At 35.3% G+C, this 25,864-nt stretch overlaps 2 protein-coding genes across 6 annotated transcripts; both read left to right on the top strand.

The window, feature by feature from the left end:
* The first annotated feature begins 3,400 nt into the window (after positions 1–3,400).
* LOC133670980 (putative disease resistance protein RGA3) lies at positions 3,401–25,859 on the top strand. Of its 5 annotated transcripts, none has more exons than XR_009834187.1 (4): positions 3,401–6,061; positions 6,222–6,259; positions 6,306–6,449; positions 10,001–10,200. XR_009834187.1 is itself a non-coding variant. In XM_062091586.1 (3 exons), the coding sequence occupies exons 1-2, from the start codon at positions 3,517–3,519 to the stop codon at positions 25,499–25,501; spliced, it is 2,565 nt and encodes an 854-aa protein (XP_061947570.1). In that variant the 5' UTR covers positions 3,401–3,516; the 3' UTR covers positions 25,502–25,519; positions 25,617–25,859. The 5 variants fall into 5 exon arrangements, 2 of the variants coding, with proteins under 2 accessions (XP_061947570.1, XP_061947569.1); XR_009834185.1 differs by having other exon boundaries at positions 6,216–6,259; XR_009834186.1 differs by lacking the exon at positions 10,001–10,200 and adding an exon at positions 6,568–6,794 and having other exon boundaries at positions 6,216–6,259.
* On the top strand, positions 16,343–18,029 carry LOC133671147 (disease resistance protein RGA2-like). Its single transcript, XM_062091799.1, has one exon. It carries the CDS (start codon positions 16,437–16,439, stop codon positions 17,304–17,306), a length of 870 nt encoding a protein of 289 aa, XP_061947783.1. The 5' UTR covers positions 16,343–16,436; the 3' UTR covers positions 17,307–18,029.
* Positions 25,860–25,864: the final 5 nt, after the last annotated feature.

Raw genomic sequence — 25,864 nt, 5'->3', positions numbered from 1 at the left:
AACAGAAATACCAAATTGCAAAAGCTGATACCAAATTGCAGAAACTGAAGAGAAGATGAAATACCAAAACAATTGCAGAGACAGAACAGAAATACCAAATTGCAGAAACTGAAGAGAAGATGAAATACCAAAAGAATTGCAGAGACAGAACAGAAATACCAAATTGCAGAAGCTGATACCAAATTGCAAAAACTGAAGAGAAGATGAAATATCAAAACAATTGCAGAGACAGAACAGAAATACCAAATTGCAGAAGCTGATACCAAATTGCAGAAACTGAAGAGAAGACGAAATACCAAAACAATTGCAGAGACAGAATAGAAATACCAAATTGCAGAAGCTGAAGAATCTAAAATAAAGTTTCAGATATTAATTCTTCAGCCGCAAGCACAAAACTTGATCTTCATCCTCCATCTTTTAATACGTCAAACAACCCATGTCTGATGTTTTGAAAAATGAATCTGAAGTTAAGCTTCAAAGGAATGCATTGAGTGTGCTGGAACATCTTACAAGGAATGAAATGGATGATGATAACTATTTTGAAACGAGCAGTGGCTTTGACATTGGTGAACATGATTTCTACAAGGGCAGCGAGTTTCATAAAATTAACAAGCCAAGGGTTCGATCAACTAGGCTCTGATACCATGTTAAAGTATTTAGATGAAACATAAAAGGAGGCTAGAATTCTCAATAAGATGTTTATTATGAGTGCTTAAGTTAACCTAAATAAAAAGGAATTATATATAGGTTAAACTGAAAATACTATTCTACCCTTAATAAATAAAACTAGATAAATATTACTTAACAAAAATTATTTATTTATTATGTTTTTAGATATTTTTAATATATTATTATCAAAAAAATAATTTAAAAAAATATAAAAAAATTGCAGTATATATATGTTCTAGCCCTCTGACGTAAAAGCCCTACGAAGGGATGTTCTTTTTAGGATATGATCATAACATTCAACAGGTTTTGAAGAATACACGCGTCTTCTTTCTCTCATTGGACAACAATTTATTCTCCTGATTGTTTTTGTGCTATCTCATGCGTTCCCTTTCTAATTAAATTGCCTTCTTTTGATTTTCATGAGTGATCCACTGGCTTAGAGTTATGTTTTGCTCTTTTTGTCTTTCCACAACTTTTCCCTGATTACAGATTTAACTGGCTGATAACAGAATTCAGAGAGACTATTTCTTCAGAACTTGGTCTGTGTATTCCTTTGGTTATTTTATGTGTTCTTGATCTCCTTGATAGATACATGAAGAACTCGTGTAACTTCTTCATTGCATGCATTCTCCATATTTCAATTACTATTATTTCTTCAAGTGATCAGATACATTGGAGAAATTGCCAGCAACAAAGTGCAGAAGCGCATGCATTGTGATGGGGGTGGCCATTGAAGTCTTCTAAATGATGTAGAATGGTACAGGGACTGGTGGTCTGGAGTCGTATCATTTTCTTGATTCTCCGGTGCCTGTCTGAGAAGTTGCTACAGTATAACACCATCTAAGCAATTCCATAATTAACCAGGGAACTGAGGTTTTATGATTCCTGGGTGTATAAAATTCTTACCTGACTGGGTTCTAACGATAACTCTTAATTCTCATCACCACGCACCTGTTACTTGAATTCCATGCGCGACAGCACATCCTCACAAATAATCGTTTTCTTTTTGCTCATTTGCGTCCTTACTAATTGTGTTTTTTAACATTCCACAGCCCATAATCCCATTTCAAGATACCCGTAAAAAGACCAGAAGTGAAACTTGCTATTAAGAAAATATTTTAGGACTAGTTCGGCCATGGCCGAAAAACTACTAGGCCCATAGCCTATTAAAACTCTTAAAAATCCATGAATCCAATATCCCAGCAAAACCTTGAAGAACTCTCGCCGTTACCTTTTTTATACGGTTATGTTACGTAGTAAAAATAATCAAATAAATTAAGAATGTACTTAATTTGTTAAACAACATTTTCCCTTTTCAGCAGCTTGAAATTCGGGTGGAATTATAGTTCCTTGAGAAGAGTAGTAAAATTAATGCTATAAATGATTCAGAAATGGAAGGACCATATAGAACCGTGTTCATAAGAACTAGACTGTCATAGTAGCAAGCGAGCTAAAACCGATCCTCAATTCCTATATAGAACTTCAAAGCAGTATCTGTCTTATTTGGCCAATTACACAGAAACAAATAAGGATTAAATCGCTAATATTATGAAAAAGAAAACAGCCTTTTAAACAAGCAATTCATGAAGTACATTTCACACAACATGCTTAAAGATGGCATGTGTTTCATATTTACTTGTCTCAAAGACTTTAATATATGTTCATAAGTTTGGGATTTAGAATTACTGGGAATGTGGTTTTTACTGATTACGCCGTGTGAAATGTGAAAACTGTGGGCAGTCATGGGATTAATGTATTCGTGTTTTAGCTGCAAATTTCTGTATGCAAAGTTAAAATTACTAAGAAGTAAAGTAAAGGGTTTGACTCGGTTTTTTTTTATTTGGTTCGGTTTTTTTTTTGTGTTTTTGGTTTTAGGTTTATAAAACTGAAATTGAATTGATTAGTTTTTAAAAATTTTAATTGATTTAATTGGTTTTTTAATTTTTTTTCTAGTTTTCTTAATTTAATTTTTTTTTACTCACCCTTAAATCCTATTTTATTGACAAAAGGCGTGAAGTTTTCTTTAAATTAATTAATTAAAAAAAACATATTTTCATAGAAGCATGCACCCAGCATGTGGTGGTGTCCACATAGGGAATAACAATGGTCAAATCCAACGGTAAATACTCCATCACCTAAATAAATAAATAAATAAAAAAGTCTCACTCCCCAGACAACTAGCATCCCTATTCCCAAGTAGCCAATTCATAATTCACAGCGACAAATGCTTTCAAAAGATGTTTTATTATTTTTATGTGCATCATCGTGTTGGTTTACTTGTTTAATACTAGGTTTGCAGGATGTTTTAGTCATGGTATGGGGTAAACTAGTTTAAATATTTTAGATTATCAAAAAAAAATTTATTAAATTTTTTTTTATTTATATTTAAGATGTGTCAATGTAAAAAATATTTATAAAAAATAAAAAAAATGTAATTTTTTAGATGGCACATGGAAGATGCTGGCTTGCGTTATGTTCGCGGGTGGATCTCAAAATGTTTCTTCCAAGATTATATTTTATTTCAAATGCATCATTATTGGCTCAAAATGAGTGTTCGATCATAAGCTCTCAAAACCACCAATTTTCCAAAAACGACCATGTGAGTTTTGTTAAGCGGAACTCCAAATTTATTTCATGGAAGAAGCTACAACACAATTGCATAACTCCAAATTACTAGCCCTTCCTTATTTGCAACTTCTTGTAAATTTCTTCTTTCTGACTTTTCTTACCTTAATTTTATGATCAAGAAGACTCAACGACTTCTCCTCTCCACTCAGAAAGCGGAACTCCACTCTTATCTCAATCATTTCTTCCTATCAAACACTTCTCCCCTCACTCAAAAAGAAAATGGCACAAGCTTTTGCAGCCGATATTGCAAAATCCCTTCTAGGGAAGTTAGGCTCTTTTTCTGTTCAAGAATTTTGTTTGGCATGGGGACTTGAAGCTGGCATTGCTCGTCTTGAAAAGAGATTGTCAGCCATCGCCGCAGTGCTGTCCGATGCTGAGCAGAAACAATCAAAGAATGACAAAATTCGGTTCTGGCTCAACGATCTCGGAGAAGTCTTGTATGATGCTGAGGACGTGCTGGACGAAATCGAGTGCGAAACTTTGCGAAGGCAGGTGGTGAAAACAACAGGGAGCACCAGCAGAAAGGTACGACGCTTCTTTTCAAGCTCTAATAAGATTGCATTCCGTTTAAGAATGGGTCATAAGATAAAGAGCATCATAGAAAGACTAGCTGAGATTTCAGCTCTTAAGTCTGACTTCAACCTCAGCGAGCAGGCTATTGATTGTAGCCATGTCTTGCATGAGGAAACAGGGATGAACCGATCCTTTGAGAGCTTTTCCGGTCTTATCGGAAGAGATGAAGACAAAGAACGCATCATCAACCTTTTAGCAGAACCTCTTAAGGTTGGTGATGCACATCCCCTTGTCCTTCCGATAGTAGGAATGGGAGGCTTGGGGAAGACATCTCTTGCCAAATCGGTGTGTGATGCTGACAATGTAAAAAGTCATTTTGAACTGAAGATGGAGGTATGTGTTTCAGATGATTTTTCCTTGAAACAAGTGATACAAAAGATTATTAAATCAGCAACTGGGGACAGATGTGCGGATTTGGATGAGGGTGAACTTAATAAAAAACTTGAAGAAATTTTGAATGGTAGGAAATACTTGCTTCTTTTGGATGATGTATGGAATGAAGATGCTCAAAAATGGTTGTTGTTGAAGCCTTTGTTATCAAAAGGTGCTGGTGGAAGTAAGATCATAGTGACTACCCGTAGTCAACGTGTTGCTAAGATTATGGGTACTGTTAATACTGCGTACAACCTAAGTCTTCTTGGTCAAGGGGACTGTCTGTCGTTGTTTTACAAGTGTGCATTCAAGGAAGGGGAAAAGGAGTTGTATCCAAATTTGGTTGGAATTGGGAAAGAAATAGTGGCAAAATGCAAGCAAGTTCCTCTGGCAGTGATTAACTTGGGGACTCAACTGTATGGTAAGACTGATGAAAAAGAGTGGGAATCGGTGAGAGACAGTGAGAAGTGGGAAGAAGAGGGAGATGGCATTTTACCTGCCTTGAAAATAAGCTATCAAAGACTGCCGACTCACTTGAAAAGATGCTTTCTTTATTGTTCGGTTTTTCCAAAAGATTACCCGTTCCTAGATTTCTTATTGGTTCAATTTTGGATGGCACATGGGCTCATTCATCAATCATCAAATCCAAACGAGAACTTGGAACATGTTGGCTTGCGTTATGTGCGCGAGTTGATCTCAAGATGTTTCTTCCAAGATTATGTGGTTACGATTGTTGGAGCTACCTTTAAGATGCATGATATAATGCATGATCTTGCATCATCATTGGCTCAAAATGAGTTTTCAATCATAAGCTCTCAAAACCACCAAATTTCCAAAACGACCCATCATTTGTCAGTTCTTGAATCTGATTCATTTTTTCATAGAACTCTCCCCAAGTTCCCAAACAACTTCCATCAAGTGCGGTCAATAGTCTTTGCAGATAGTATAGTGGGGCCTACATGCAAAACAGACTTTGAGAAATGTTTGTTAGAATTTAAGCATTTGCGGTCTTTGGAATTAATGAATGATTCTGAATTTGAGGCTTTTCCGGAGAGGATTGGGGCCTTGAAACATTTGAGATATCTCCATTTTTATGGGAACACAGAAATGAAAAGACTCCCAAAATCTATTTTCAAATTGCAAAACTTGCAAGCTCTGGTTACAAGTGAAGGATTAGAAGAGCTGCCCAAAGATGTGAGGTACATGATCAGCCTTAGATTTTTATTTCTAGTGACTCAGCAGAAGCGGTTGCCAGAAGGTGGGATTGGTTGTTTGGAGTGTCTTCAAACTTTATTCATTGCTGATTGTGAAAATCTAGAAATTTTGTGCGAAGATTTGCAAGGTCTTAAAAGTCTTCGAAAATTGGTTATTTTTCGTTGTGATAGCTTGATTTCTCTGCCAAGAAGCATAAAATGCCTAACTACTCTGGAAGAATTATTTATTGTCAACTGTAAAATGCTTGATTTGATGACAATAGAAGAAGAGAAAGAGAAAAAACTTCAACCTCTTTCCCCTTCTCTTCGTATTGTAATATTTGCAGGGTTACCAGTAACTCTTGCCTTACCAGAACAGCTTCTACAAGGATCTGCAGAATCCTTACAAACATTTATCATCACATACTGTCCAAACATTAGAGAAATGCCAGTTTGCATCGGCAATTTAAATAAACTTCAAAATCTTGAGATCAATCGTTGTCCAAATTTAAGCAAAAGGTGCCGAAGGGGAACAGGAGAAGATTGGCCCAAGATCAAACATATCCCTAAAATCAAGAATGACGGTGATGACGATGATGACAAAGATGAAGAGACATCTCATGCAGGTGCAGCAGCAAACCATATTTAAATCTATCATATTTAGTTTTACATTTTTATCCATTCTTCAATTTCTTTTTTCGTTTAAATTATTTTCCCTGAAAACAATATTAGCTTTGAAAAAAGAAAAAAAAAACTGACAAAACCTCTTGTGTTTTGGAGAGGCAGGTTCAAGTGGAACTCCATAAGCAAGAGAAGAAGACAAGGTTGACTAATTCATTCAGCTTTCTATGTTTGTCTAATTTTCTTCAGCTTTCGTTGGGGTTATAATTTCGGGACTTCAATTTGTTCGGTGTTGTTGCTGACAATCTAGTTTGTTCAAATAAAGATGAAGAGTGTTTAGTTTGCTGGAGATTAATATTCGTTCTCTGTGTGCTTTGCTCGTAGTTCCTGCTGGTGATGTTCTTGGCTTTTCATTTGTTCATAATGGTTGCCAATCAGTTCATTTGCTCCCTCCCTCGTTGTTGAACTGAATACATCATTATTAAATTCTATGTTTGTCTAATTTCTTCAGGTTTACGTACTATTGTAAGGGTCCTGTCGGCCAAGATCTTCTACAACAGCTAGTCTCTTGCAAAGATCAGCTGAAGACTCGGAGTGTCTGCTTTGTGTAATTTCCTTGGCTAGCTATATGTGATAATTTGTCATTAATAAATTGATAAACATTTGGTTGTTCTGAATTATTTAAATAATTATGCTAATTGTTTCTAATAATACAACAGTCATCAAGAATCTCAAACTCACTGCAATGTCTCATTCATGAGCTTCAAAGATCTTAATGAAGAGACATCCAATAACATGTTAAAAGTTTATAAATTTTTACACTCTGTTTTTCATTAAATTTTGAAATTTATTTGCTTAAATTAATTATTATTTTAATTTTTAATTTTTTTAATATGTAACTTTTAAAAATAATTTTTGAAAAATTAAAAAAATATATTTTAATATATTTTTAAGTAAAAATACCTAACACGCTCCAAAACCACCCTTGATCCTAACCAATTTTTGAAAAACTGTTTTTTCATTTTTTTTTCAAACAAACATCACCACCGCGTACCTCGCCGTCAAAACAAGTGACTCATCCACACAACCACAGCCACCGCCATCTTTTTACAAAATAAAATGAGCCTCAAACAAAACTTCTAGCTTCCTTTAACCAGAAAAACCGAACTTTAAACACTAACAGCAACCACTAGCAGCGCCGCCTTCACTAACTAAACCACCACAACCACCCCGACTCCTTCCCTAACAAATTCGTCTCTCCAATACACGCCTTCCTCTTCTTGCACAATCTCCACCGTCGGTAAAAACCTCCCCTCGCTCTTTCTCTAAGCTAATAATTACTTAACCATGTTTTAATCATTTTCACTTTTGCTGACAGATTGCATCAACCATTCAACTCTAGTATTTTTCAAGTAAGTTTGGGAATGGTATTCAATATGTGTTTTTAAAAAATTAAAATATTTTTATTTAAAATAATTTAAAAAAATAAAAAAATCATCTTAATATATTTTTAAATAAAAATTATTTTAAATTATTACCACAATTTCAAATACACATCCTCCTCCTACCTCGGCAGGCAGGCCCCTGATGTAATAAATACGGTTCCACAGAATTGAAGTTATAATACAGAAGATAGACTTCGCTGATTGAGAACCAATTTACGTTACGCACAACATCACGGCCTCCAAACGGTTTTTGCAAGCCTGCTCTCTATTCCACCCTAGAAACCACGTCTTACTTCTCCGTGAGTCTCTCGCTCTTAGTCGTAAGAGTCCAGATAGCTCTCCATCTTTAACCATAGGGGCAGCCCATTAAAGGTTGATCTATATCCGTCTTCATAATCTGAGTATTACAATGCCATCACCGAGCTCACCACCTTGACAAGAGTTAACTCGTTCCCGGAACCTGCGCATGCCCTCTGCTCCTTCATAGCAGCCGCGTCTTAATGCTCCACAAGTCACCCACTTATTGTCCAAGGCAAATGTCTTCTAGCTCATTGATCTTTAGCGTGGGGGCAATATCCATGAAAGTCAATCCTGTATTTGTCTCCATACTCATCATAGCCACTTCATTGGCTATACACCTGTCCACTTATATCCAGCCATCATTTTGGCTTTGGGGCATTCTGAACTGGGCTCATATCGTGGCCCTCACACCTTCTCTAAGGCGTCTTTGCCTGTTGTCATGGGGCGGTCTGATCTTGGGCTCATATCAAGGCCCTCACACCTTCTCTAAGGTGTCTTCGCCCGTTGTCATGGGGCGGTCGCATCCTCCTTCAGTTGAGATGCTTCAAAGTGGCTCCAAAATTCTCTACCACCATGTGCACTATGGGAGAGATTACTGCCACTGACTATATAGAAAGAGAAATTTGCGGTATACTCCTCGCAATCCTCCACCTCTATTTCTATGTTTGGAGCTTCTATGCCTTTTGTGCTTGACAGCTCCACCTGCACCAACTCTCTTTGGTGTCTTCGCCTTTCATCATAGGCAGTCGCCTTTTATCACAGGCGTTTGCACCCCCTCAATTAGGTGCCTCTGCAACAGCTCTCTTTCCATCCTTGCATGCATTGAAAAGGTCTTCGCATGTTGTCTTCATCAAGAGCATAAGAGACTTCTTGTTGTACAAACTTTAACAGTCTCTGCTCTAAGCTTCATCTGGGAACACTTCTTCTCCTTGCACCTGTTGTCTCATTACAGTATCTCGTTGGATCCTACGGGTACTCCTGCACAATCTCCGTGTGCCCTCGTGCAATTTCTGTTCTCCAGATTTCTCCCTATTCCTTGCTTATGTTTGACAGCAGCTCATCCTGTCATAACACTTATCCAAGTCAAAATAGGGTGTCAATCTTTATCTCCTTGTTGTATTTCTCTTCCATTATCAGGGTCTTCATCAATTCTCTCATTGAGAAATCACAGTCATCGAATCTAACTTCTTTGGAGAATTCACCACTTCATCAGATCCTTGATCATACGAAACCCAACTGTTCCTTTGTGTCGTCATCCTACTAGTCTTCAACCGTTTCATTACAAACTGCAATATATACGAAAATAGTACCGTATGGATAATCCTTCCACTAAGCAAGTTCCCAGGAAAGATTGGAGGGGTCACACTGGTCCAGCTTAAAATCCAATCTCCTAGACAGAACTTCTTAGGCCATATCTATCCATCGTACTGCCTTTTCGTATATACAACCATTTGCTAGCTTTGTCCCGGATTTCCTTTATAAGTGATCTGGAATATACTGGTTTAATACATGATTTCTCAACATCTGGCGAGACTACTAGTTCTTAGATTCATCAAGATTGGTCTTCGTCAATTTCCACTCTTCACCTCAAATTATCCACATGATCGGGTGTCCAGAGTGTCTCAATTTTTGCCTTCCCAAGGCAGTTAAAATTCTCCCCACTTAGCAGTTCAACACATGTAATTGGGTCAACATGTGTGACATGTTCTTCTTCATCTCCATCGACCACTACGATGACCTTCAGATGCCTCCTAATCGGGCAATCTCTTTTGTTAATTCACCACCGCCTTTTTTGGTCTCAAATCTCAACGATCGGACTGTACCATTGCATCCGGAACGATCAAATTAGCTAGAAACAAGTCTGAAATCGTCCAAATCGCATTTCAGACGGCTAAGATTTGGTCAAAACAATTATGTCCTGATGAGCGGCTCAGATTCAATCTTAGATCCGGTTGCACGTAGACTCTGCTGCACAGAATCTTCTCCCTCGGCTCGCGGCTCGCGGCTCGGCTCCCAAAACAGCTCAGCTCAACTTGGCTCGGTTATAATTCGGGGACTTCAATTTGCTGACAATCTACTTGGCTTTTCATTTGTTCATAATGGTTGCCAATCAGTTCATTTGCTGGTCATGGAATTTGCTCCCTCGTTGTTGAACTTAATACATCATTATTAAATTCTATGTTTGTCTAATTTCTTCAGGTTTACGTACTACTGTAAGGGTCCTGTCGGCCAAGATCTTCTACAACAGCTAGTCTCTTGCAAAGATCAGCTGAAGACTCGGAGTGTCTGCTTTGTGTAATTTCCTTGGCTAGCTATATGTGATAATTTGTCATTAATAAATTGATAAACATTTGGTTGTTCTGAATTATTTAAATAATTATGCTAAATGTTTCTAATAATACACAGTCATCAAGAATCTCAAACTTACTGCAATGTCTCATTCATGAGCTTCAAAGATCTTAATGAAGAGACATCCAATAACATGTTAAAAGTTTATAAATTTTTACACTCTGTTTTTCATTAAATTTTGAAATTTATTTGCTTAAATTAATTATTTTTTTTATTTTTAATTTTTTTAATATATAACTGTTAAAAATAATTTTTGAAAAATTAAAAAAATATATTTTAATATATTTTTAAGTAAAAATACCTAACACGCTCCAAAACCACCCTTGATCCTAACCAATTTTTGAAAAACTGTTTTTTCATTTTTTTTTCAAACAAACATCACCACCGCGTACCTCGCCGTCAAAACAAGTGACTCATCCACACAACCACAGCCACCGCCATCTTCTTGCAAAATAAAATGACCCTCAAACAAAACTTCTAGATTTCTTTAACCAGAAAAACCGAACTTTTAACACTAACAGCAACCACAAGCAGCGCCGCCTTCACTCTCTATACCACCACAACCACCCCCGACTCCTTCCCTAACAAATTCATCTCTCCAATACACGCCTTCCTTCACTCTTCTTGCACAATCTCCACCGTCGGTTAAAACCTCCCCTCGCTCTTTCTCTAAGCTAATAATTACTTAACCATGTTTTAATCATTTTCACTTTTGCTGACAGATTGCATCAACCATCGTGGATTGCAAATTCTCTCTTCATAACCTACCAGTACTAAACTCTGATTTTTTAATTACATTTTTAAAACATAAAACAAACAATCTTCAGATTTGATATGGTGATCTTCCATTTGTAACATATTTACTCAGACCTGGTTTTCGTCATACTGGATTTTATAGCTAAAATATTAAACGAAACCAGGTTGCAGCTTGCAGAGGAGGCAGGGGTGGTGCTGTGAGCTCTGTTTTGAAAATTTTCATTTGTCCCATTTTCCTTCTTTTAAACTATGTGCCACCAGCATCAAGCAGCTTAAATTTATCTAATCATCGTTATCAAGCTTTAATTTAGCATTAGTGACTTGAATTTGAATCATCACTATCCAGATATTCCTTGTGCAAAAGATAAGGAGAGCTCCTTTTTGTTTCGTTCATGTCATTTTCCTTGCTTCTAGGCCATGGGATGTTTCTAGGCCAAGATTTAAAGCTATTCCCCTACACATATTTGCCTTATCTCAACTATCATTCATTCCAAGAAATGGACATTCTCTGTCATCTTCACCTTCACTGTTATCCCCTCAACCTTCTTGTTTTTAGCACTCAAAATCTTTGCTGGAAAATCCATCAACAATCCCAACTATCCACCAGTTAAAGGCACAAACTTTAACCAGCTTCTCTATCACTGCCAAACTGAGCTTATCGTTTCTAACTCTGGAGTGGATTGTGTTTTCATTGATAGTGTATATGGATTCCTTCGCTCTTCTTGCACTATCTCCACCGTTGGTAAAAACCTCCCCTCGCTCTTTCTCTAAGCTAATTACTTAACCATGTTTTAATCATTTTCACTTTTGCTGACAGCTTGCATCAACCGTCACGGATTCCAAACTCTCTTTTCATAACCCACCCGTAAACTCTGATTCTTACTATCAAATTATCATAATTTTGAAATGTGGCCAGTCTGACAGGTTAATCTGAAACTGAAATAGAACCAAGTTTTAAAAAAATAAAAATAAAAAAATTTAGAGTGATTCGGCAACCCGGTAAGACCCAATCAAAACCCAAAACTTAGACCTTGGACTGAACCGGATTTAAAAACTATGGAAATTACTCAAAGTAAATGAAGTTAATTTTCTTATTATTATTTTTAATTTATGTGTTAATTTGTGATTTAGTGAATAAATTAAAGTTTTGATTTTGAGTGAATCTAATTAATTAAATCTGCAAAGAGGGTATTGAAATTATGTAGAAAATGAAGGATTTTATGTGAAAGCTGGGCAATTATTTTTTATTTGATTGTGCACGTTTGTTTATTTTCGATTTCGAAGAATTTATGTCTGTTTCGTAGGCTAATTTTTTGGGTTAGGTATAATGAAGGCAGTTCCTAGTAGTTTCAACGATATAAAATAAGTTCTTGAAAGCAATTTAGGTTGATGTTTAACGGAGATTTATGTTTCGGTTCTGTATTTTCTTTGTTTTTCTTTTCTGAGATGTTGAAGGTGAAAATTTGTTGAATTATGGATTTTTTTTATGTAAATGACAGCTGCTGCGTCGTTTGCCCAAGGGCATCTTGCAATGTTGAAAGATCGTCAAGCAGTAGCAGTCAAGGTTGGTTGGTGCGGTGTCAGTTTTAGTTAGTCAACTTATTATTATGGTCTGGGTTTTGTTATAGCAACAAGATGATTTTTGTGAATTAAATTAGGAAGTTTAAGAGAGTTTTGAACTGTTGATTGATGATGCAATGCATTTAGGCTATCGATCCTTTCATGACTTGTTTCAAATTTTGTGTATTTACGTTTGTTGAATCTTTGCTTGCCTTCCAATATTATATAGCTGCATGTGACTGAATGCCGGGATTCTTCCTCTATGTCTTTCCTGTATCTGTTTTTATTTTCCTTCCGAAAAGTAAACTTTTTGCCATACAGTTTTATATCAGATATGTTGGATCTTGCTTCCAAATCCTAATCTGCATAGAAGAAGCTCGATATTTCAGTGATTTGATTCTTCCAATAAAGTCGATGACTGCATTAGAAGAATCTCTATGATGTTCTCTGATGAATGTGAAACATCCCCTTCCCATACCTTCTTTATATATGTTAGAAAATTTTCTTGTTTTCAGAACTTCATGGATGCTTGTGATAGATGTACTTGAAAGTTACATGCTTATTTTTTTCTGCATGTAGGTGCAGTACTACCGTGGGTTAGAAATCACGATGAAGATCGACATAGCCATTATGTCACTTAGCCCAAAATCTGTTGCATGAGTATGTGATAACATTATCTTAACAATTTTAATTATTTCTCTGTTGCATTCTCATGGCACCATCTTTTAGTGAAGTTAGTTTGTGGATGGTAAATCACATGATTATGCACAGAAAGAAAAACTAATGTTGAAAAAATTGCAGTATATGTTCTAGCCCTCTGACGTAAAAGCCCTACAAAGGGATGTTCTTTTTAGGATATGATCATAACATTCAACAGGTTTTGAAGAATACATGCGTCTTCTTTTTCTCATTGGACAAAAATTTATTCTCCTGATTGTTTTTGTGCATATCTCATGTGTTCCCTTTCTAATTAAATTGCCTTCTTTTGATTTTGATGAGTGATCCACTGGCTTAGAGTTATGTTTTGCTCTTTTTTTCTTTCCACAACTTTTCCCTGATTACAGATTTAACAGGCTGATAACAGAATTCAGAGAGACTATTTCTTCAGAACTTGGTCTGTGTATTCCTTTGGTTATTTTATGTGTTCTTGATCTCCTTGATAGATACATGAAGAACTCGTGTAACTTCTTCATTGCATGCATTCTCCATATTTCAAGTACTATTATTTCTTCAAGTGATCAGATACATTGGAGAAATTGCCAGCAACAAAGTGCAGAAGCGCATGCATTGTGATGGGGGTGGCCATTGAAGTCTTCTAAATGATGTAGAATGGTACAGGGACTGGTGTTCTGGAGTCGTATCATTTTCTTGATTCTCCGGTGCCTGTTTGAGAAGTTGCTACAGTATAACACCATCTAGGCAATTCCATAATTAACCAGGGAACTGAGGTTTTATGATTCCATAAATATTCCATGGGAGAAGCTACAACACAGTTGCATCACTTTAAAAATAAACTTCAATTTAAATATTATTATTATTATTATTATTATTATTATTATTAATTTATGTGTTAATTTGTGATTTAGCGAATAATTTAAAGTTTTTTATTTTGAGTGAATTTAATTAATTAAATCGGCGCCATTATGTCAATTAAAAAATATTTTAAAAAATTGAAAAAAGAATAGAAAAAATGCAGCCGAAGAAATTGATTTCCAAAAAGAGTCCTAAATGTTCTCTTATTGTAAGATTGAGTTTTACTTGGCAAAAGCATATCAACGCTGAAAATGGTGAATCAAATGGATATAAAAGCATAAGAGCATGTTTGGTATTATATATAAAAAAAAAAATTATATAAGAATATATTAAAATAATATTTTTTATTTTTTAAAATTTATTCTTGATTAACATATTAAAACGATATAAACATATAAAAAAAATTAAAAATAAAAAAATAAAATAAAAAATATATTAATAATACTTTTAAAATACAAAAACAAACTAATTTGAGTTTTCCAAGCCACAATTTCAATTGATATCAAATATAATGTATCAAATAAGTTAATAATGTATTTAATTTATTATATATTATTTTCCCTCCTCAACTTGGTACATAAATTAAGATTAAGTAGATAACACGTACGTAGGGTCCACTACTCAAAAAACCATAGTTTTGAAACCCGACCCGGTGATCGACCCGGTCAAGAGATCAGGTCACGGGTCAGATGGGTTAACCCGGGTCAACCACAAAAAAAAAAACACAATACAACACCTTATAAATTAAATGCATTACCTGTGCAATTGAGGCAGAACCAAGAGATTCCACATCAAATCTTTCAAAAATGTCCTCAATGCTTCGACCAAACTCTGTCTCCAGCACAAGCTTAATAGCTTCAAATGGAGTTGCTGGAGCTCTATCGTATAAAGTAACAAGCCTTCTCACCCATGCTGCTGGAGCCAGGCCAGGCTTCCCAATGATTTGAGCAACCTAATTTAAATCCAGTAAAATTAATTACAAAAAGTATATAGTAAAATGTAACTCTCTCTCAAACCAAAACAGCATAAACATCATTACCAACCAATAATCAAAATGGACAGCAAAAGGCAAAAAAAAAAGAGGTGGGGGGGGGGGAAGACAAAGCTTACTAACAAGAAAAAGATGAAGAAGAACATAACGGATTGAAAAGATGAGGAATCAAATAGTTCCTAATACAATTTCTAAAGCAGAAAAACAACACCCTTCAGACCCCTAGGCAAAAAATAACCAAAATCTTTAAATTAATAAAAAAACAAGAAGAAACATGAAGATTAGACAATTGAAAAGATAATTGCATAGAAAGAAAGCAAAAAGGTCAAAACTCAATGGAATTAGACTCCTTTCAGTACATAATTCAACTTCAAAAATCTCTCAAGATCAAAGGACCGTACACAGTAAAGATATAAGAATGAAAATTACCTTGAGAAAGAACCCACCAAGATCATAGCACATAGTATAAATCTTTTCGGCAGCCAACTCGTGCTGTCCTTCCTAGTCCCTACATTGCCTCCTGCTTTTCCTCATCCTTCACCAAACTCACTCTGAGTTGAAACACCTACACAAAACCCATTAGCCGAATCCTGTTAAACATGCAAATGAACATACTTATATTCACATGCATTAATACTCACGCATATCAAAACAAAGAAAAAAGAAAAGAAAAGATGCAAATTAACACACTTATATGATATAAACCCCATTAATAGAAATGAACATAAACCTCCTTTTGATGCCACTGTTTCGAAGAATGGAAGACAATAATATTTTCTCATCTCTCTCCCTATATCTCCCTCTCCCTCACATAGATTATGTCCAGAACCAAGAAAAAAAAGAGTGAAATAAGGAGATTTGTGAAGAGAAACAAAAGTCTAACCTTATTAAAATCACTTTTTCTTTATTGATGAAGAGTCTTCTGGTTATCTATTCTTCGCGATTGAAATCGCATTTTCTTTAATTAGGTTTTCTCTCTGTCTGCTCTGCATTTCTGTTCTTTGTCTTCGTTGTTTTGGCCTTTTAAAAGGCCAAAACAACGTCGTTCCATGTCTCTATATATATAAAAAAAAACACGCCGGGTTTCAGCCGGGTTTACCCGGGTCGACCCGCCGGGTCAACCAGGTTTCACCGGGCCAACTCCCGAGCGGGTTTTTACCTCCACCCGGACCGGTCCCAGGCCCGGGTCGGACAGGTCCCGGGTCGACCCGCCGGGCCGGTCCGGGTTTTAAAACACTGCAAAAAACAATTAAGGATCGCTAATATAATGAAGAAAAGAAAAGAAAGAGAACAGGAGAATTAAACAAGCGATCCATGGAGCCATTGTACATTTTAATTAAGAAGACTCAACGACTTCTCCTCTCCACTCAGAAAAGAAAGCAGAACTCCGCTCTTATCTCAATCATTTCTTCCTATCAAACACTTCTCCCCTCACTCAAAAAGAAAATGGCCGAAGCTTTTGCAGCCGAGATTGCAAAATCCCTTCTAGGGAAGTTAGGCTCTTTTGCTGGTCAAGAATTTTGTTTGGCATGGGGACTTGAAGCTGACATTGCTGGTCTTGAAAAGAGATTGAAAGCCATCAACGCGGTGCTGTCTGATGCTGAACAGAAACAATCAAAGAATGAGAGGATTCGGTTCTGGCTCAACGATCTCAGACAAGTCTTGTATGATGCAGAGGACGTGCTGGACGAAATCGAGTGCGAAACTTTGAGAAGAGAGGTGGTGAAAACAACAGGGAGCACCAGCAGAAAGGTACGGCGATTCTTTTCAAGCTCTAATAAGATTCCATTCCGTTTAAGAATGGGTCATAAGATAAAGAGCATCATAGAAAGACTAGCTGAGATCTCATCTCTTAAGTCTGACTTCAACCTCAGCGAACAGACTATTGATTGTAGTCATGTCTTGCATGAGGAAACAGAGATGAACCGATCCTTTGAGAGCTTTTCCGGTCTTATCGGAAGAGATGAAGACAAAGAACGCATCATCAACCTTTTAGTAGCACCTTTTAAGGTTGGTGATGCACATCCCCTTGTCCTTCCGATAGTAGGAATGGGAGGCTTGGGGAAGACATCTCTTGCCAAATCGGTGTATGATGATGAAAATGTAAAAAGTCATTTTCAACTGAATATGGAGGTCTGTGTTTCAGATGATTTTTCCTTGAAACATGTGATACAAAAGATTATTAAATCTGCAACTGGGGAAAGATGTGCGGATTTGGATGGGGGTGAACTTAATAAAAAACTTGAAGAAATTTTGAATGGTAAGAAATACTTGCTTCTTTTGGATGATGTTTGGAATGAAGAAGCTCAAAAATGATTGTTGTTGAAGACTTTGTTATCAAAAGGTGCTGATGGAAGTAAGATTATAGTAACTACCCGTAGTCAACGTGTTGCTGAGATTATGGGTACTGTTGCTGCATACAACCTAAGTCTTCTTGGTCAAGAGGACTGCCTGTCGTTGTTTTACAAGTGTGCATTCAAGGAAGGGCAAATGCATCCAAATTTGGTTGGAATTGGGGAAGAAATAGTGGCGAAATGCAAGCAAGTTCCTCTGGCAGTGATTAACTTGGGGACTCAACTGTATGGTAAGACTGATGAAAAAGAGTGGAAATCGGTGAGAGACAGTGAGAAGAGGGAGATGGCATTTTACTTGCCTTGAAAATAAGCTATCAAAGACTGCCGACTCACTTGAAAAGATGCTTTCTTTATTGTTCCGTTTTTCCAAAAGATTACCCATTCGGAGATCTCTTATTGGTGCAATTTTGGATGGCACATGGGCTCATTCATCAATCATCAAATCCAAATGAGAAGTTGGAAGATGTTGGCTTGCGTTATGTGCGCAAGTTGATCTCAAGATGTTTCTTCCAAGATTATGAGGATGTGATGGTTGTAGCTGCCTTTAAGATGCATGATTTAATGCATGATCTTGCATCATCATTGGCTCAAAATGAGTTTTCAATCATAAGCTCTCAAAACCACCAAATTTCCAAAACGACCCGTCATTTGTCAGTTCTTGACTCTGATTCATTTTTTCATAAAACTCTCCCCAAGTTCCATCAAGTGCGGTCAATAGCCTTTGCAGATAGTATAGTGGGGCCCACATGCAAAACAGAATTTGAGAAATGTTTGTTAGAATTTAAGCATTTGCGGTCTTTGGAATTAATGGATGATTCTGAATTTGAGGCTTTTCCTGAGAGGATTGGCGCCTTGAAACACTTGAGATATCTCCATTTTGGGAAGAACGCAAAAATAAAAAGACTCCCAAAATCTATTTTCAAATTGCAAAACTTGCAAGCTCTGGCAGTTACAGGTGAAGGATTAGAAGAGCTGCCCAAAGATGTGAGGCACATGATCAGCCTTAGATTTTTATTTGTAGCTACTCAGCAAAAGCGGTTGCCAGAAGGAGGGATTGGGTGTTTGGAGTGTCTTCAAACTTTATTCATTGTTGGGTGTGAAAATCTAGAAAATTTGTGCGAAGATATGCAAGGCCTTAAAAGTCTTCGAAAATTGGCTATTGGTGGATGTGATAGCTTGATTTCTCTGCCAAGAAGCATAAAATGTCTAACTACTCTGGAAGAATTATTTATTATCAACTGTGAAAAGCTTGATTTGATAACAAGAGAAGAAGAGAAAGAGGAAAAAATTCAACCTCTTTCTCTTTCCCTTCGTATTGTAATGTTTAGAAAGTTACCAGCAACTCTTGCTTTACCAGAACAGCTTCTTCAAGGATCTACAGAATCCTTAGAAACATTTATCATCAGAGACTGTCCAAACATTGAAGAAATGCCAGAGTACATCAATAATTTAAAAAAACTTCAAAATCTTGAGATCCGTAATTGTCCAAGTTTGAGCAAAAGGTGCATCAAGAGAACAGGAGAAGATTGGCCCAAGATCAAACATATCCCTAAAATCAAGGTTGACTATGATGACAGTGGTGAAGAGACATCTCATCCAGGTAAGAGCAGCAAACCATATTTAAATCTATCATATTTAGTTTTACATTTTTATCCATTCTTCATTTCCTTTTTTCGTTTAAATTATTTTCCCTGAAAACAATATTAGCTTTGAAAAAAAAAAAAACTAACAAAACCTCTTGTGTTTTGGAGAGGCAGGTTCAAGTGGAACTCCATAAGCAAGAGAAGAAGACAAGGTATGTCATGATAAAATGCAAAGTTGACTAATTCATTCAGCAATTTAAATTTCTTTGAACTTATTAAATTCTATGTTTGTCTAATTTCTTCAGGTTTACTAATGTGAGGGCCCTGTCGACCAACATCTTTTACGACAGCTAATCTCTTGCAAAGATCAGCTGAAGGCTCGGAGTGTCTGCTTTGTGTAATTTTCTTGGCTAGCTATATGTGATAAATTGTCATAAAAAAAAATTGATAAACATTTGATTGTTCTGAATTATTTAAATAATTATGCTAATTGTTTCTAATAATACAACAGTCATCAAGAATCTCAAACTTACTGCAATGTCTCATTCATGAGTTTCAAAGATCTTAACGATCGAAGAGACATCCAATAACATATTTTAAAAGTTTATAAATTTTTACACTCTGTTTTTTTTAAAATTTGAAATTTCTTCGCTTAAAATAATTTTTTTTATTTAATTTTTTTTAATATGTAACTGTTAAAAATAAGTTTTAAAACATAAAAAAAAATATCTTAATATATTTTTAAATAAATATACCCAACACATTCCAAAACCACCCCCTGATCCTAACCAATTTTTGAAAAACTGTTTTTTCATTTTTTTTCAAACAAACATTATCGCTGCGTACCTCGCCGTCAAAACAAGTGACTCATCGACACAACCACAGCCACCGCCATCTTCTTGCAAAATAAAATGACCCTCAAACAAAACTTCTAGCTTCCTATAACTAGAAAAACCGAACTTTAAACACTAACAGCAACAACTAGCAGCGCCGCCTTCACTATCTATACCACCACAACCGCCCCGACTCCTTCCCTAACAAATTCATCTCTCCAATACACGCCTTCCTTCACTCTTCTTGCACAATCTCCACCGTCGGTGAAAACCTCCCCTCGCTCTTTCTCTAAGCTAATAATTACTTAACCATGTTTTAATCATTTCACTTTTGCTGACAGATTGCATCAACCGTCGCGGATTGCAAATTCCCTTTTCATAACCTACCAGTAAACTCTGATAATTCAATAACACTTTTAAAACATAAAAACAAACCGTTTTTAGATTTGATACAATAGTGGTAGAGATTGTCAGATAGAATTTGGAGCTGTATATGGTGCTCTTCCATTTGTAATATATTTCCTCAAACCTGGTTTTCGTCATTCTGGTTTTTTGACTTTATCTTAGATTACTATCCAATGTTCTGGCAGGTTCTCCAATCCCTAAAGGGGTGCTTCAGGATATCAACAGAATTCTAGGATGATAAGGATCATAAACATAATTGGGTTGCCTGGCATCACATAACCCTTCCCATAGATGGAGGTGGTCTTGGGATTAGCTAATTCTATGATGTTTCGACTGCGTATGAACTCAAAAATGATTCAGACAAAAGTATGTCTTGCCATCCTTGCTCTTTCGAAGCCGGGAGCTACTAACGGCTCTAATATTCTTTGATGCTGAATTGCAAATACCTCATAGGAGATGGGCATGACACGTCCTTCTGGCTGGATCATTGGTTCTTGGATGGTCCGCTTATTGAGCACGCTATTGAGTGGCCCACATCTTTTTCCTTAATATCTGAAATGAACGCGGAAGGTAATTGGAACCTTGATTGCTTGCCTTGCCCCGAGCTTGCTTGCTTGCTTTAAGATGTTGATTTCTCCTCGCCGTGCCTCTGGACACAAGACTTTTCGCTTTCAAAGGACTTCGCCTCCTCTTGGGCACCCACTATCATCCTTAGTTGTGTTGTAGGGGCCAGGCGGCATAATCCTCTGAGTCCGGATCCACATTTCATAACCTTTCTAACTAGCCTAAAGCTTAAAGACAAATGGCCATAGAGAGCGATGAACTCATCAGACAGCTGCCAGCTAGCCTTGCACTTCCTTATTCACTCTTGAACTAAAGTAATGCTAGACTTAAGACTTTATCTCCTGCGCCTATTGCGATTGATAGCTTTTCCTTTCCCGCTGGTTTACTTGTGTCGGTTTCCCACGGGGTTCTAAAATAGATTACAGTACCTCCTGCGCTTTCCAATTCAAAATACCCTGTTATTATTACCTAACCGTCTTAAGAACTGTAGAAAAAAAAGAACGAAGACTTAACCAATCGACCGATGGGCCTTTCTCTGTAGGCGGCGAAGGGAGGGCAGGTTAACACTCCTCCCTTTGACCCTACGCATAATTAAATAGAAAATTTTTGACTTCCATGGTAATGAGTTGGGACCATCTCCTATTGTAGGCGGCGAAGCCCTGTTTCAACGGGATGACAACCTTCTTTATTATAATGGATTGCTACAATGATTTTTCTTTTCTTTTGGTCACTCTTCTTTATTTTTTTTAATTACTATCCTTATAGGCTAAAATTAATGGCCAATTAAAGTTCATTTATTAAGGAAGTGCAAGAAAATTCAAAGATATGAGACTAAGATGAAAAGCATGGCTAAAAAAGATGGGTTTTTTAAACTTGGGGCTAAACATATACTTTAATCCTATAACTTTTCAAATTATAAACTTTCAATCCCTAACAATTTATATTATTTGTTAATTATAATTTTTATTATAATAAGCAGAAGTGGTTGCCAAAAGATGGGATTGGTTGCTTGAAATTTCTTCAAACTTTACTCATCCATGAGTGTGAAAATCTAGAAAATTTGTGCGAAGATATGCAAGGTCTTGAAAAGATGCCTTCTTTGTTGTTTCATTTTTTCAAAAGATTACTACTTCTAGGATATTGGTTGAATTGCGTTTCAAAAAATCTTTTATTAAAATTAATTTTTTTGTTTAACATTATTTTTTGTTTTATTATTTTATTTAATGAGTTAATGTTAAAAATATTTTTTTTAAATAAAAAAATTATTTTAATATATTTTTAAATAAAAAATACCTAAACTCGTTCAATCAAAATCCAAATGATAGCTTCGAACATGCTAGCTTGTGTTATGTGCGCGAGCTGATCTCAAAATGTTTCTTCCAAGATTATGAGGAAGCAATTTCCAAGATCACCAAATGAGTTTTAACAAATACATAAGCTCATTTTGAGCCAATTTTTAAATTAATTTTTTCTCCGATTTGATTTCTTGATGATAATAAGTTGACTAGGAATTATATTTTAATGTTTATTTTAATTTTTTTATATGAGATTATCATAATCTCATTACTCGAGTTAAGAATTTGATAAGATAATCTAAATTAATCATTTTATTTTTTTATAATTTATTTTTTATAAAATTATTTTAATTTTATGATTTAAATCATGAGTTTACACGGTGTATTTATTGGCGAGCACTTCATTAAAGAAACAACGTAATCTAAACAGAAGATTTGATTACTATCCTGCAATGTTTTGAAGTAGGTTTCCAACATTTAATTAAAAACTCTTGAACTAAAACACTTGGTCTCGATTTGAGTAAGTAAGAAATAGATGGGAGAATCCTCGACTAAATCAAAGCACATGGAATCCAAGGCTGTATTTGTTTATTAGAAAATGGTTTCTGAAAAAATATTTTTTAAATTTTAATGTGTTTGTTGTCATTAGAAAAGTTGGTTAACGGAAAATTTAGCTTGGTTTTCAGAAAAGTGTTTTTCTTTTTATTTTGGATGGAAAACACTTTCCGGAAGTTGTAAAAAATTTAAAATTATTATATTATTTGCTGATTGTATCACATTTGGTTCTCAAACTTTTAATTGCTGTATATATTTTTTATTTGGAATATTTGTTTTTCAATCTCATCCCTTAGAATTTAATTTTTATATTAACTTTGGTCCTTATTTTTATAATTATTATTTGCTTTTTCCTTATTATTTTTTAATTGAAATTTTTTATCTATCAAATTTGGTCCTCATTATTTTGATTGTTACTTATTTTATTTGAAATAATTTATAAAATGTTAATTATTATTATTTTAATTTTTTCATCTTTCAATTTTTTTTATTTTTTAGATTTGATCTCTATTATTTTAATTATTATTTATTTCATTTGAGATAATTTATAAAATTATATTTTTTTCAATTTTATTCTCATTCAACTTTTTAATTTGTAAGTTTTGTTCCTCATTATTTTAATAAATTTTTAAAAAATAAAATATTAATAAGTTATTTTCTAGCTTATTTTTCATGATATAACCAAACACTAGAAAGTGTTTTCTAACTTATTTTTCATTACACTACCAAACATGGAAAAATAATTCACTTTTCAAAAGAAAACTATTTTCCAGCAAACAAACGGGTCCAAGTTATTTTATGAATCAAAGATGGAAAGAGTTCCTTTGTGCTGTAATTATTAAACTTTGATCGATTTGTACAGATTAACTTGAAAAACTCGATTCAAAACTCAACTTGTAATGAATTTTAATTTAAAACTATTCACCCGATCAAACTTTGTTGAACTAACGGATTCGCTAGACCAAACCAAACCCATGACCAAACCAAACCCAGCTAAATTAACATAATTCTTGTTTCTTTGAAAGAAAATTATTAACCCGAATCATTCCAGTAACTCGTAAATTAACTGGACAATACATTTATATTGTTACAAGTGAAATCTCAGATAGGATACCACAGCTATGCCTTGGTGAGCTTTTCTAAAGCATAGCAATAGTGTAATCTTCAATGATTTCCTTACTTTATAAAGTTGCGATTATTGTTTTGAAAAAAAAAAAGTGCAAAGCAAGTGGCTTTATTGCAATGCTCTTTGGACGATGAAACACACAAACATATATACAGACAAGATTGATGACAAAAGGAGTAAGAAATCATTGCTTTTGCTTGAAAAAATGAAATGCTTAAATTAAATATCCAGTCATCGACTATCAATCTGAGCAAAAGGTGCCGAAAGGAAACAGGAGAAGATTGGCCCAAGATCACACATATCCCTAAAATCAAGAATAACGGTGATGACAGTGGTGAAGAGACATCTCATGCAGGTAGCAGCAGGAAACCATATTTAAATTTATCATATCTAGTGTGTGTTTGGTATTGTGGTAGCTGTTGTGGTTATAATTTAAAAAAATTATTTTATAAAAAGTACTTTTAGTTGAGGTTGGTTTGGAAAAATATATGTTTGGTTAAAACTGTGGTTGAAATTGAGGTTGAACAAAAAATAGTTTAACGTGTTTGGTTAAAAATGCTTTTAAAATTGAGGTTATAAAATAATTTTAAAAAATATATATTAATATTTATGGTTTTTAATTTAAATATTATAGATTTAACTATTGCTATTACATTATGAAATAAATAATACTTTATATAAAATATTTTATTTATTGTTACATTAAACTATCTACAATTCCATCACGTATAAAATACATCCGACAAGGACTACAGTTTTTAAAAATTTGTTAAGAGCGCAACAACATTAGATAAAATATAATTAGAAACAAAATTGGGATTGTGATTAAATTCTGTAAATGTTACGTCATCAAGCGATCTTCGTCTAATTTATGTAGTGTCATTGAATAATGTTTAACACTTGTTTTTTGAATAAAAAACAATATCTGTTAATTTTTTTGGATTTTTTTTTTATTTTACTGGGTCACACCAGGTTCAATGCATTTAGGTTTGGGACGGACCCGGGTCAATGTATGTAGATTTGGATCGGACCAGGTCCGACCCATATGGATTGGGCTAAACCCAGCTAGCCCGGCCCGGTCACTGGCCCAAGCCAGTGACCCGGCTGGGCAAAGCAACACGCGTGTAAATTCACGGTGTTGCTACACTGTTCAAGTGAATTAAAATTCACTTGAACAGTGTAATGTTGATAAAGCAAAGCAGGAGGAAGATGAATTGAGCACTTTTCTATTCCTCTGTTCTGCTCCTTCTCCTCTCACAGTAGTGTCTGCTTGGTGTTAGAGTTGAACTCGTTCCCTGCTTTTTCCAGCCCCTCATTCTCCTCCTCCCTCTTCTTCTACACTTCCATGTCTCCACTGTTCACGTGAACAGTGGAGACATGGAAGTGCAGAAAAAGAAGAAAAAACGCGCGCCTCTGGTCATTGGAAGAAGAAAAAGCGCGCGCCTCTGGTTACTGGAGAAGTTTACTTGCGCGCCTCTGGTTACTGTGCTGGAACAGTTGGTAAAAAAAGCAGCTCCAAGCTGCTTCTTCTTCCCCTGCTTTGTAAACGCAGTAAATAATGGGTCCATGCACAGTAAATTCTGTTTTTTTTTAATTAAACAGTTAAAATCTGTGGTTTACTTGAAACGCAGCCATAGCCGCGTAAATAAACATACCCTTAGTTTAATATTTTTATCCATTCTTCAATTCCTTTTTTCGTTTAAATTATTTTCCCTGAAAACAATATTAGCTTTGAAAAAAAAGACTGACAAAACCTCTAGTGTTTTGGAGAGGCAGGTTCAAGTGGAACTCCATAAGCAAGAGAAGAAGACAAGGTATGTCATGATAAAATGCAAAGTTGACTAATTCATTCAGCAATTTAAATTTCTTTGAACTTATTAAATTCTATGTTTGTCTAATTAATTTCTTCAGCTTTCGTTGGGGTTATAATTCGGGGACTTCAATTTGTTCGGTGTTGTTGCTGACGATCTAGTTTGTTCAAATAAAGATGAAGAGTGTTTAATTTGCTGGAGATTAATACGACAGTTAGTCTCTTGCAAAGATCAGCTGAAGGCTCGGAGTGTCTGCTTTGTGTAATTTCCTTGGCTAGCTATATGTGATAATTTGTCATTAATAAATTGATAAACATTTGGTTGTTCTGAATTATTTAAATAATTATG

The sequence above is a fragment of the Populus nigra genome, chromosome 13, assembly GCF_951802175.1.
Source record: "Populus nigra chromosome 13, ddPopNigr1.1, whole genome shotgun sequence".
NCBI lineage: Eukaryota > Viridiplantae > Streptophyta > Magnoliopsida > Malpighiales > Salicaceae > Populus > Populus nigra.
This window is presented reverse-complemented; position numbering and strand designations above follow the sequence as displayed.

Excerpts from the sequence above, each read along its gene's own strand:
- LOC133670980 (XM_062091586.1), top strand. The coding sequence starts at position 3,517 with ATGGCACAAGCTTTTGCAGCCGATATTGCAAAATCCCTTCTAGGGAAG. Across the intron at positions 6,062-25,481 it reads TGAAGAGACATCTCATGCAG|GTTCAAGTGGAACTCCATAA; the intron begins GTGCAGCAGCAA and ends TTGGAGAGGCAG.
- LOC133671147 (XM_062091799.1), top strand. The coding sequence starts at position 16,437 with ATGGCCGAAGCTTTTGCAGCCGAGATTGCAAAATCCCTTCTAGGGAAG.